We start from the raw sequence: 14,784 nt of genomic DNA on the forward strand, positions 1-14,784 counted from the left end.
GTACAGTTTGTTTTTTGCACTAGTTTTAACGGACACTATTTGGAGTTAAGGGCTGGAAGGTTTTTCACTTGTGATGAAGAGTAAGGCTCTATAAGTTGTACCTACTGAAAGCCAATAGCTCTACAGGGTTGTGCCTTTGGATCTCTGAGGCGTTTTCCTTCCTTTCCCACATATCTGTGTATATTATCTTGTTGAGCTTGCATCTTTTAGATGCTCACTTCTATTTTGTGTATAGTAACACATTTTTTTGCTTGGTTTGTTGCTATTTCATCTATATGCCATTGAATAATTTTTGTAGTATATTTAGGCTAATACATTTCACATTAAATTTCTTTGAACCCACAGTGAGTGTGTGGATATATTTTCTGTATAATCTGATCTAAAAAATGTTTGGATTACTGGTACCTCCAAGGCAGCTATAGGTGTTCTAAATGATATTCTATGAATACTTGTTTGTTTGTTTTTTAATTACTATATGACCACCTTGGTGTTTCAGTGCTATTTTATCGCTAGAGATCCAGAATTGTGCATCAACAAAACTGTACAAATTGTATTGCTTCTTTTTTATACATTTTAAACCGTTCTGTCTTGCAGTAGCAATAAGATACGGTATATAAATTGACGTAAATAAAATAAAAATAAATAAAATAAAATGTGACAGTGTTCATAGAGTTTGTTAGCTGTTGACAACATTGTGAAACAAAACAATTTAAAAAGAATTGTTTAAAGAATCTACCTTTATTACAGCTTGCATATTTCAGCACTCTTTTCAAAGAACCACTATACCTGATTAAAATAATGGGTGCAAGTCTAATCTTACATTAAACTACTTTAAAAACAAAACTATTTATACAATGTTTTATTTTGAAGAATTTTAGTATGGATAGAGGATGGTATAATATTTTGCTTCAAAATAGTGAAAAAATGTCCAATTGCCCTCCAATGTACAAGGGAACAAACGTAGACATTTACAAAATGATTCCTTAAAGAGGTCTAAAACAGTGTTTTCCAAGACCAGTCCTGGACTACCCCCTTGACAAAGTGGAAAACAACAAAGCAGATCAGTGGTTGATATACATAAACTTTATTAAGTAGAGTTGCACACAAAATATGTTGTCCGACACAGGCTGTGTTTCGCCCAGCAGGGCTGCGTCAGGGGCTACTAAGTGATCTCTGCTATGAAACGCTTGTAAAAAGATGAATGCTCTAGCAATTGTTGTCAAAAAAACCAACTGTACGGAAGTGGTCTGGGACCAAAGAAATGCATGCAGTTAACCAGAGCGTGCACTTAACCGTTGTGACCCAAAGAAGCTTGACATCTGATAAACATATGTACAGTACTGTTTATTATTATACGTACAGTATATAGTCTCAGTTAACTGACATTAGGCTTTACTTGAAGTAATCAGTTATAGTCCTCTGTACACTCTTGGGTCTGTGAGTTCCATAGACTATATCTGCCAGATGGAAAAAACTGTCATAGCACTGACATCCAGTGGCCTCCAGATAGGTCCGCACGGTGTTGAGACTCTCTAGCACTCTTGCAAAAGTGACAGGAGGAGGTTGTTGAATTTCATCAGCATATGCCTCGCTGCTCATTTCTTCATCTGTTCTATCATCAGCCGTTGTTGCCTGCGTGTAGGCGCATATCTCAACATCAGTGCTGTCTTCAGCTGTTTTTAGATCATAATCAACAGCTACGTAGCGATGGAAATCCTCTTCAGTAACACCGGCTGGTATGTCAATAACCTTTTCATCTGACACGTTTGCAACAGCTGCATCCCCATTCACATCCTTAACAAAGCTTGCCCGCTTGTAGCAGTTCACAATGGTTGCCTGTGTAACATGATTCCAGGCTTCTTTCTGCATATGTAGGGAATCCAACAGTGATAGATTACGAGCCAGTTCAACAGCACATTTATCCTTGCCAATCTGGTCATCCATAACGCTCATCAGACAACGTAGCACAAGAGCCCGATAATGTTGTTTGAAATCGGCTATTATGCCCTGATCCATAGGTTGGATCAGAGAGGTAGTGTTTGGTGGCAGGAAGACCACCTTGACGTTAGACAGCCTGATATCACTGTGTGCAGCACAATTATCACAAAGCAGCAAAATCTGACGCTTTTGTGCCCACATTCTAGTGTCTAACTTCTTTAGACACTGCTTCCAAATTTCCCCCAGTCATCCATGAATTTGCGTTAGCCTCATATGACACAGGAAGTCGCTTAACTTTCTTGAAGCACGGGGCTGTTTGCTCTTTCCAATGACGAGGGGTTCCAACTTCTCACTCCCATCCATATTGCAGCAGAGGAGGATGGTCAGTCGGTTCTTCGATGTTTACCTCCAGTAGTTTCGGCATGTTTGAATGCAAGTGTTCCATCAGGAATCGCTCGCCAGTAGAGACCATTTTCGTCAGCATTGAATATGTCACGAGGTGCAAACTCGTTCAAGATGGTAGGAAGAACTGAAACAACCCAATTTTCAGCACCAAAGTCATCAGCGTCTTGTTTCTCACAATGCTGTTTCTTGAATTTTATGCTGTTCCTCTCCTTCCATCTTTCCAACCATCCAACAGTGGCTTTGAATTCAGTTAGTCCAAGACTTTCAGCTAGCTGGTTAGCTTTCTCCATAAGCAGTGGACCACTGACAGGGAACTGTCTGCTCCTGACTCGAGAAAACCACCAAAGAAGAGCATCTTCTACCTCCTCGGCTTTTCCCCGCCCATTTTCGTTGTGGATTTGTATTGTTTTGCCAGTCTTCCAGAAGCTGGTCTTTCTGCTTCAAGACACATGAAATTTGACTGGGATTGACACCATATTCTTTAGCAATAGATGCTTGACTGTTTGTTTTCTAATTTTTTAAGAACTTCTATTTGTTCAGCCAGTGTTAAAGTCTTACAGTTCCACCGCAATGACGACGACAACCCCGGTGCACGCTCTAAAAGCATTGCTTCGCTTATTCTGCCTGTGGCAGTTAAAGAGGCAGTAAATTTGAAACCTCGTTGGTTGTCACGCGCCAATCGGCTTCCATATTCCATATGCGCGCTTATGCGCAGTCTTTCATACAGAGAAGCGGTCTTGAACCATGCATATAAGCGAATCTTGCACTTATCAGTGGTGGGCTAAACCGAAGTTTGTCCCCACAGAAACTGATGGTGCCAAAAACGGGACCGAAGTACAGCATGCAGTTAAACAGAGCATGCTCTTATCCGACGTGCACTTAAATGGAGTGCACTGTGTGTGTGTGTGTGTGTGTGTATATATATATATATATATATATATATATATATATATATATATATATATATATATATATATATATATATATATATATATATAACTGATGGACAACATCTAATGACAGTCATGTGCCCAAGCATCGTAGTGTTGCTGGAAAACATTTGCGGATCATCTGCCTTGCTGTTTCTTGGTAGCCCCTTGTCAGTCAGGTTTTCAGGATAATCACGATGAATATGCATTAACTTTATTTGAATACACTGCTGCCTCCATTATATGAAAATCTCTTCATACATATTTATTGTGGATATCCTGAAAACCTGACTGGCAAGGGGTATTTCAGGACCGGACTTGGGAAACACTGGTCTAAATGATGACTAAGTCTACAGCAGGGGTTCTCAATCCAGACCTCGGGACATACTCAGCCAGTGGGGTTTTCAGGGTTTTTACAATGAAAACATGAGGAATTTGCATGTACTACCTCTGCTGTATGTAAATCTCTCTCATACATAATTCATTGTGGATATCCTGAAAACCTGAACTGTGTTCAAGAGTGGACTGGGCTAAGAACCAATGCAGTCTTTCCAGTCAAATTGATTTTATATATGAAATTTGAATTTTATAATGGACCAGCCAAGTCGCTGTAATCTCAAAAACATAATCTCAACCTTCAAGAACTCCATGAAAACTATGCAATGGCTCAAGCTTTATCAGCATGAGCAGCCAATGCTATTGTGCCATACTCTCCTGGAAGCTGCAACTGACTTCATTTTCATTTTGCACTTTTGTTTTGTTGCTGTTGGTTCCCCAATTCTTTCCTCTAAGTTCTCTTTTCTACCTTTCCTCTGCCAAGCCGTATTCCATTTTTCAGCTTCCCTTCCTCATCCCATTGTTCTCTTTGAAAATCTCTCTGCTTGTCTCTTTCCCCTTCTTCTCTTCTTTCTACTCCTCTCATCCCCTTCATTTGAACTGGCCTGAGTTCTCCTCTGTAGCCACCTCCTCTTCCTTTTTGCTATGACAACACTTTCTTCTGCAAGGCCATATTAATTTTTTTCCTTAGCTGTCACATGCCACAGTAGAAGTAGCTGTGATCTTGTCCCTTCTGAAAAGCCACTAAAGCATCTTGTACTTACTGAGCTTGTAAGTGCAATTCTCAAGGCTGTAGCTTCCACTGATTGTTCTAAGTACACATCAGAAAGCAAAGAAAACATGTGAAACACTTCTTCCTTGCAATTTAAGTCAAAAAGTGGTATGTTACAAAAATAGCTATTTTAATTTCTAAAACTGAAAGTAGAAATAAACACATTACACATCTTTAGCAAAGCAAGCTAATGTAATATTTTAGATAAAATGTAATTATTTTTTAAGTATTTGTATTAATACCAAAAAAATAGACATATGACTTCCTGCCGGTACCTCCCAAAATTAAACTATATTTTCATTTCTAGTATATCTTCAAAAACCAAATGACAAAATCCAAGAAAGAACAGTCAAATGCACTAAGATTACAAAAAGTACAATACAGCAACTAAGGACATCAGCATTTTTTTTTTCAAGCTGTCACAGTTTGATACAAAGGCACTGTGCCAATGAACTAGGGAGATCATGGCCCAGCCTCCCACAAATGTTATCTATTCCAAGATGAACTATCATTTACCCACCTCACATTAGATTTTAGTTCATCATGTCAGTTTCCCCTAAATGCAACTGATAACACACTACTAATTAAAGACACAGTATGGTTAGCAGCAAGATTTTCTGCATTTCAGGAAGGCAACAGTTAACTTATTCCATGACATACTTAGATTTGAAGGACATTTTCCTTTCCAGTACACTTTTCAGATAACAAAACTATGCAGAAACCCATTACTTTATTTAAAAATAACTCAGTGGTATGATCAGAGACTTTATGGGCGTGTTTAAAGGAAGTGGTTATGTTACATATGGCATTATAAAAGAGCACTTAGCAAAAGGAAGAGGTAAATAAAAGTTAACCATAAATGATTAGAAGCTGAGTCTAGTAATTGTTATTTCAGCATGTTAAAATACTGATTTGTTAAAATAATAGTTTATGTATATATGCCTCACACTAGCATATACATTATAGAATGAAATTCAAGGCTGAGAAAGAGTAGACCACATTAGCAGAAGTCATGCCAGTAATGGTATATACGGTGAGTACATGCTGGTATTTCAGTATACAACAGAAAATCAGGTGATTTTAATGCTTACAGATTAAAGCATGTTATACAGCTCTCAAAACCCTTGTTCTTCACCACCACCAGTTTGTTTTTTTTTAAAGCATGGTGTCCAGAGCCAATAAAGAAAAACGCCATCATGTTCACAATGCCAAAACTAAATTCTTAAAATCCCACACCAATGATATTCCTTAAATTGATTTAAACTAGTGGGCTATGCTGCTCTCTATCACAAGTCCATATCTTGTTAATCAGACCCATGTTCGACACTTTGCTCTGAGCCAATGCACCTGACTCCTTCCAGCAGCATTGGAGTTCCATGGTGTTTATCTGGAAGAAGGAAAAAAACATGCACTTATTATTCTCTCACACACAATCATGAATAAAAAGAAAACTACAGTTGATTTTAAATACAGAATTATGCACAGAAAAAGACAGCCGATAGAGACCATATAGCCTATTTAGTCCACCCAGCTACACCAACTACTAATCTCTACAATCCCTTCTCCTTCAGAGATTCTCTGTATTTCCCATGCTTTCTTGAAGTCCAATATGAGGCTGTTTGACATATTCAACATTCTGTAATAAAAAAATATTTTCTTACATTACTGGGTCTACCCTCTCATTCCTCCATCTTCCAGAGCTTCCTTTCAACTGAAAGAAGCCCAGCTCTGTTCATTTATATCATGGAAGTGTTTAGTTTCTCTAACATATTTCTACTTTCCTCTAAATTACACATATATAAATCACCATATGCTTTATGACAAAAGACTACTGACCATTTCAGTAGCTGCCCTCTGGAATGGCTCCATCCTGTTTATATCCTTTTGAAGGTGTGGTCTCTAGAATTGTATACAGTACTCTAAATGAAGTCTCAGAGACTTATACAGAGGCAATATCACTTTTTTCCTGTTGGACAATACTCTCCCTATGCATCATTCTGGCTTTTACCATTGCCTCTTCTAGTTGGCCACTTTAAGACCGTCAGATAAGATAACCCCCAAACCTCTTTCCTTTTGCATAGAAAAGTCTAACACCCTTATACCAGTAGTTCCCAAACTTGGTCCTGGAGACACCCCAGTCAGTCAGGTTTTCAGGATACCCACAATGAATATTCACAAGAGAGATTTTCATGCAGTGGAGGCAGTTCTACCTCAAAGCATCATGCTAAACTCAAAGATACACCAAAATTATTCCACAGTAAATGCTTGCTGACAAAGATAAGCTTTTAAATGTTTATAGGATGACAGTAGTAATGGTACAGAACATAACTGCATATACCATATATTTAGCCTTGTTTAAACAGAATAGTTCAATATTACATCTCATTCCAAACTGGTTCATTGCATTCCATTATTTTAACTATGTCTACTGTGTACTGAAACAGCACAGTTAATACAGGACCCTTTTTAGCTTGTACTCCTGTACCCAAATTACAATAGTATCACTTTTAAGTCACTTTTTAAATAGCTTAAAATCACAGTGTGGTATCCTACAGTAGCTGACAAAATCCATAGAACACAAGAGCTGGTACTGCAGGCTCAGTGACTCTGGTTGTTTCAATCTGGTAACATAGAACAATTGTAAACTTATGACAGATTTTCAGATTTCACATCAACTCTGACACTAATCCCCTTCTAATATAATAATTTGCACTCCCAACGTTCCAATGTCTCTGGCTGCATTCGTAACCATCTCCTGACATCACTCACAGTAGAAGCCTGATTGGCTAACGTCAGGAGATGCTACAACTCGAAGCCAGGAGGCGGGAAGCGCGCGACAAAAACCTGGGCTGACAGAGACATTGATCTACAGCAAACTTCTAATAAACTGACACAGAAACTTACCGCCGCAGCACGGAACGCTACAGCCTGTTTCCGAGAGGTGCTCCCCTTCACTATTGTCGGCGCAGCACCAGGTAACAAAAACAAGCAGCACTAACGAAGGAGAGGGGCGGGAAAGAGCACCGAAGAGGAAGGCCGGTTAACGGACTTGCCCCTCCCTCCTCTTCTTCTCTGAGGCCCTTCTTTTAAACATTTCCATCCCCTCGGGTGAGCAGGACCTGGCAGACGCCCCTTCAAATAAGTGCACAGTGCCAGGGCCTCTTCGATGAAGCGGATGTTAAATTCAAGCAGGAACATGGCGGCAGCAGAGGATAGAGACCGAGCGACAGAAACGGGGGAAGAATCGCCAACACTCCACCTCCCCGCTCACCTGGATGCGCCGCTCTCCAGCTTTAGGGCCTCTTCGATCCAGCAGGATCATGATGGCAGCGGAGGGGAGAGACCGAGCGACAGAAACAGGGGAAGAATCAATGACACTCCGGGTCCGCTCTGCACCGGCTGGCTCTTCGCACACGCACCATTTCTGCCCCGCATTCTGTTACACATCTCCATCCCCAAAATACACCACACCCCTACTAGTCAAACCCCAAAACACACATCACCCAACCTAGTACATTCTCATGCACACACCCCTCTGCTTCTTCTCAGAACAGAAAAAAAAAAAAAAGCAAGCGTGAACTCTGTACCGCACTTTTTCTCACACACACAGACATACACTCTGTCTATGTCAGACACACACACTCTCTCTCTCTCTCTCTGACACCAGTTTCTTTTCCAGACTCACCCACACAAGCTGTCACTCACACACACAGAGACTGATTCTCACACACACACAGTCTCTTTGAAGCACACACAAACAATGTGTCTCTCTCTCATACACAGAAATAATGTGTTACCCCACATCACACATCCCCCAAAATTGCCCATTATCATGCACACACCCCTCTGCTTCCTCTCAGAGGCCACCTTGAGGTGAAGGGGGTGCTGAGACCAGGGGGGGAATGGGGGACACCCCCCCAAAGTAGCCTAGTCTCATGCACACACCCTCTACGTCCTCTCACCACGGCCACCCTGAGGCGCAGGGGGTGCTGAGAGCAGGGGGGGAATGGGGAGGGGCCGCTGAGACCAGGGGGGAAATAAGGGGCTTCTGACACCAGAGGGGGGGGAGGGGGTCATGAGACCACAGAGGGAGGAGGGGATCTCTCAAACACACTCTGTCTGTCTCTGAGACACAAACACTCTCTTTTAATGTCTCACCCACCCACACACAGTCTTTCTATCAAACACACAGACTTTTTCTCTCACGCACAGAGACACTGTCTCTCTATCACTCACACACAGAATGTGTCTCTCACACACACAAGCAAAGTGTATTCGTCTCACACACTCTGTCTGTCTCTCTTTCTCTCACTGTCATACAAAAGAAGGAAACAACAGAACAGCGACAACACAGAAACAGTGACATTAAAACTCAGGAAAATTACATGGTGGACAGCCCGTGAGCGGAAAACAGCATCACTCAAGACTAAGAGGCAAAGGACAACGTCGTGCAACACACCAGGTAAACAACACAAAAAACCCCACAAACAACAGTGAACTCTGTATCGCACTCTCTCTCTTTCACACACAGACACACACTCTATGTCAAACACACACACTCTCAGTCTCTGACACACAAAGTTTCTTTTCCTGTCTCACACACACACACAGATTCTCTCACACACACAGACACTGTCTCTTTGAAACACACACAAAGATTGTGTCTCTCTCTCACACACAGAAACAATGTGTTACATGGCAGGGAGCCCGTGAGCGGGAATCAGCCACCAATCAAGACTCAGACGCAAAGGACAACGTGCTGCAACACACCAGGTAAAAAACACAATATAACTCATGATATACCATAATTTATGGTAATGATTCCCTTAACAACATAATTGCTAATACAAAATCATTTTCCTACCGCCCGTTTCATTTCGTTCAGAAACGGGCCTTTTTTACTAGTCAATAATAAAATATTCCACTAAGCTAAATATTTTATGTGAACACTGTATATTCATCCATCCATCCAGTGATGGAAAGAACAGAGGAGAAAGGATACTAAAACTGGGGGGTGTTGCTGAAATGGGCAAAGGTAAGATCAGGAACTATTTATATTGAGACCAGATGACATGCTGGAAGGAATTCTTACTGAATTACTTCCGATGTAGTTTACGGAAAAGAAAATCCTTGCCCCTCTTGGTTCACTAGAAATGCTGAGTAAGCCTCATTTATCAAGTTAGTAGCTATAGGTAATGCATCTCTACAGAAGGGCATATTTCCATAGAATTCAAATGTATCGTTATCAAATCATTATTGAAAAGTGTAGTCTGCATTACCAAACAATCGGGTGCTTATCCCTTACTGCTAGCAGATGGAGGTAAAGAAACCGATCTTTTCCAGTCACATTAGCAGTAAAATGAGGGCTAGTGCTGACTGGAAAAATCCAGTATGCCTCTGCCAAATGAGCAGGTGGTCACACTCATGCCCCATCTACCATTGCAGCTATGAGAAATCTAATTTTATTTATTTATTTTTTAGGACCACCACTAGAGAGACAGTGATCCCCAAGAATCCCGAGAACTGCAGTCTTCCAAGGGAGGGTCTCAGGATAGTACAACCTAATTAAAGAAAAGGAAATTAACAGGTATGACTGCATTTCACCTTTCATGGTGTCTGGGCTGTACCATCCTAAACAAGTGGGATGCACCCAAGCAAACTCACTGGGTCAGAGAAGACAAGGCCCCCTGAATGACAACTCTGGCATCCAAGTTGAATGAGCCCTCAACCTAGGAGGCACACTTTTATTCTTGCAGCCCTTATCGCCTTGATTCAATGTGCAATAGAGGCTTTGGACACTGCCTGGCCCTTCCTAGATGATGATCCGGATTCAAAGATGATCCAAGGTTTTATTTTTTTTTTATTTTTGTACCCCGCACTTTCCCACTCATGGCAGGCTCAATGCGGCTTACATGGAGCAATGGAGGGTTAAATGACTTGCCCAGAGTCACAAGGAGCTGCCTGTGCCAGGAATTGAACTCACTTCCTCAGTTCCCCAGGACCAAAGTCCACCACCCTAACCACTAGGCCACTCCTCCGGAACTCGTTTGTAGGATTCTATGAATGTCAAGTCTGTGCCTTCTCCTTGCAATATGGATGGACACCGAGTTCTCCAAGGCGGAGAGACAGTGGTTCCAACAATATAGAGCCTGAAGCTCCAACACCCTTTGATGAAACTACCAGAAAAACCGTCTTCAGAGTGAGGTCCTCAATCAAGGTGGACCAAGAGGCTCAAACAGTGAATCCAAGAGAACTTTCAGCACTGAATTCAAATCCCAAAAGGGAACAGATGGAAACGCAGGATGCAAATGAACAACCTGCTTCAGAAACTGAGCAATGTCTCTATGAGCAGTGAGAGAAAGGCCCAGGACTGCGTCTCAGAAATGAGTGTGCTGCCAGCTGCATATTAAAGTTTAGCACCAACCCCTGATTGAACCCCTGATGTAGGAACCTGAGAACCTTGGGAATCTTCCTAGGGGAATGCGAGCACTGACCACACCAGCTCTCAAACACCTTCCAAACCCTGACACAGGCTAGTGAAGTGGAAGACTTGTGGAGCTTTAAGCTAGGTGGAGATCACAGTGGGCAAAATCTTTTCCTCACTAAATTTATTTTATTCGATATACTACTAATCGCCATATGGCAACTAAGTAGTTAACAATAAAAGCTCAAGAAGATAACAACAAAGACATGGCAGAATAAATGTGGAGAAAAGCTGAAGCGAATGCAAAAGAACTACTCTAGCGTACGTTTTTCTCTCTTATTAGCTTTCAATCTGAGAGCTAATGAATGCCAAAAAAACTAATAATTGTGATAGTAGCGGTCCTGTTATTTAACACCGCTAGTGCCATGAAAATTACAAGTAGAGACAGAAACGTGATAACCATACTAACCCAATCAAGGCATCCTCCAATAAATGACAGGTAAATCCCAGGGGTATGCCACCCTGAAGGGCTGGAGGCTCCTAGTAGGGAGAGGCTCACTTTAGGGATCCAGGAACAACAGAGGGCTAGGAAGGGACACTGGAAATCAAAGAACCACATTGAAAGCCAGGTCACTGAAGTCACCGTAACCACACCAATAGAAGACACCCATGTACCAGTTCCTGTGGGATACATCAGTGCAAGATCTGAAGTCAACAAAACAGAAACCATAAAGGACTGGATAACTGATGAAGACCTAGGTCTGCTGTTTATCAGTGAAACTTGGATCCATAACAGTGGGACACAATCATTAATGAAATATGCCCTCCAGGCTACAAGATACTCAACTGGACCAGAGAAAAGAAAAGAGGAGGAGGCACAGCACTACTATATAAATCCTTCCTTCATGATGGAAGACATAGCAGGCTCCATAACTGGAAATTACCTCTATTAAGATCCGAGACAACTCCCTGCAGAATCAATTGTGCTGCATTCTCCTTTACAGACCTCTAGGAAACTGGAAATCAGCCTTCACAACCTTCATGGACTTTGTCTCCAACAACTGCATGGCTCAGTCGAATGCACTGCTGATAGGAGACATTAACCTACACCTAGAGGACCTAGAAACAGAAAACACCAAGATATGTGAGGAATTCCTGCAGCTATGGGACTTCCAGAGACCAAGACCCATCACAACACACACAAAAGGACACGCCATAGACCTCATTGTGAACAGACTCTCATCCAAAGGAGACTTCGAAATAAAGGGACCCAAGCTAGGCAGAGACACCATAGTCAGACCAGTGTAAACTGCTCATGACACTAAGGTGGAGAGAAAACAAGCTGCAGAATACAAAGACCACCAAAGACCATATGAATCACAAGGCAAGATCAATGCAAACGAGATCTGGTGCACACATACATCAAGCAATGGATCCGTACTACAGGCACAGAAAATTTCTTGTTGGAATGAGATGAAAAAGTTGAACAGGTCCTTGATGAGATAGCTCCCCTAAAACGAAAGTCAAGACACAGATATACATTCACACAGTGGTTCAATGAAGAACTTGGTGAACAAAAACAACTTAGCAGCTGATGAGAATGATCATGGCAGAAAAACAAAACCGAAGCAAATAAAATTGCATGGAAGGAAGTACTAAAAAAAACCCCAAAAAACTAGAAAAACAAAATAAGAGACAAAAAGGCATTCTATGAGAAACAAATAGGCCCAGACTACAAGGATCTGAAAAAACTATATAACCTAGTGAACAACCTACTAGACACCAAACAACTAGCAATAACAATCGATGTCCCCACAACAGCAAACGAAATAGCCAGACAATTCAAAGAAAAAAAATGTATCTAACTAAGAGACAGTCTCCCACAATCTGAGTCACACCTGGAGCACTTCATGATAAACTTGATAAAACTCAAGATGCAGCATCAGCATACAAAACAGGGGCGACATTTAGCAACAAAAAAAATAGTTGCCCACTCACTATATAAATTCTCAACTACATACTGCATGCTGGACAAGTGTCCAAATTATGTCAAGAAAGAAGCCCCAGCAACAACTCAAACACCTCAAAGGCCACTTAAGTTTCATGTTCTCGACAGGATGGTTCCCGATGGAAAAAATAGCATACTTCTGACATCAATTCCAAAGGATGACAAAAAGAGCAGAAAGGAAGTCACAACCTACAGACCGGTTGGCTTCCACCCTCCTCACAACCCAATTTGATATTTTACACAAGTCCATCAGATTTCAGACCCCACTTCAGCACAGAAACAGTACACTAATGGCCAATTTCAAAAAAGTAATCAGAAAAGGTCTAAGCATTCTGCTTCTACAATTCAACATGTCAAGTGCCTTTGACATTGTTGACCATCAGATCCTAAGACTGCTCGATCGCGCTGGCATTGGGGGGGGGGGGGGGGGGTGCTTAACTATTTCACTGGATTTCTCTCATCCAGATCTTACAAAGAGCAGATGGGATCCTTGACAACCCCTCCATGGAAAGCAGAATGCAGAGTACCACAAGCATTTTCCCACCTCACCCATTTTAATCAACATCATGATGACACCCCTAGCCAGATCCCTGGACAAACAGGGACTCAATTCCTTCATATATGTGGATGACGTCTTCATCTTCATTCCGTTCAATGAAGTCATGACCAAAATCACCGATGGAATGAACACACTGGAATCCTGGGCATCAGCATTCAAATTAAAACTGAACAGGGAGAAAACATACTGAATGGTAATCACTTCCCCATACCGCAACACAACCTTCCCCAGCATTGAAGCAAAAGGAATCCCACTTCCAATAATGGAAAACAAAGATCTTAGAACCACCACTATGAACCACCACTTAACTTTCAAAAAAAAAAAAAAAACAGGTTGTAATGTCACCAAGAAAAGGTTCCACACGAAGTGGAAATTGAAGCGTATTAGGAAATACTTCCCCAGATATTCTGAATGCTCGCCCAATCTATGGTTCTAGTTCAAACTGAACAGAGAAAAAACACACTGCATGGTAATCACTTCTCCATACCGCAACACAACCTTCCCCAGCACTGAAGTAAAAGGAATCCTGCTTCCACTAATGGAAAACAAAGATTCTAAGTGTCACCATGGACTGCCACTTAACTTTCGAAAACCAGGTTGCAAATGTCACCAAGAAAATGTTCCACACGATATGGAAATTGAAGCGTATCAGGAAATACTTCCCCAGACAGATATTCCACATGCTCACCAAATCTATGATTCTAGCTCATGCTGACTACTGTAATATAATCTATGCGGGATGCCAAGAACTAACACTGAAGAAATTGCAAACAGCGCAGAACACCTCTGCCAGACATATATGGGAAGTCATGGTTCAAAAGTGCCAAATCACTAGTACACAGCCTCCCCATCAAGTCATGGGTAGTCTTCAAACTATGCACCTGGGCTTACAGAATTATCTTTGGTCTAGCCCCAGAATATATGAGAAATCGTCTAGTACTAAAAGCTTGAAACACCATCATAAGCACAAGAAACTATTTAAATCTTCCCTTTCTCAATCCCCAATGTATAAAGTACTGTACAACACATGTGACAAGTTCCACCTATTTATGCACTGAAGACATGGAATGGCGCTTCCGAAAAACCTAAAATGAACAAATAACTACACTAACTTTCAAAAACACCTTAAAGCTTTCTTCTTCAGAAAATCCTTCTTTGAAGCAGCAGAGCAGCCCCAGCCACATCCATCCCATACAATCAGTAAGGACAATGTGAACTTAAATATTCTATGTAAGCCACTTTGAACCAAGTTATTTTTGGAACAATGTGGGGTACAGATAAATAAATAGAGCAGGGATGGGAAATAGTCTGAATTAGGAAGGAGAAGCTTTAGTAAAAAGTCAAGATTTTAAGTTTTTTTTTAAAAGGCAGGATATGACAGTTCAGATTTAATATGAAATGGCAGAGTATTCC

General features: G+C 41.2%; 1 protein-coding gene across 1 annotated transcript in view; it reads right to left on the bottom strand.

The window, feature by feature from the left end:
* Window positions 1-3,966: 3,966 nt before the first annotated feature.
* Window positions 3,967-14,784, bottom strand: part of C2H20orf27 (chromosome 2 C20orf27 homolog) — a 121,162-nt gene continuing 110,344 nt past the window's right edge. The window contains exon 6 of the mRNA XM_030190981.1: window positions 3,967-5,767. Within this exon, the coding sequence (XP_030046841.1) occupies window positions 5,685-5,767 (83 nt within the window). The 3' untranslated portion in view covers window positions 3,967-5,684. The remainder of the gene's footprint in view (window positions 5,768-14,784) is intronic.

Source organism: Microcaecilia unicolor, chromosome 2, assembly GCF_901765095.1.
Source record: "Microcaecilia unicolor chromosome 2, aMicUni1.1, whole genome shotgun sequence".
NCBI lineage: Eukaryota > Metazoa > Chordata > Amphibia > Gymnophiona > Siphonopidae > Microcaecilia > Microcaecilia unicolor.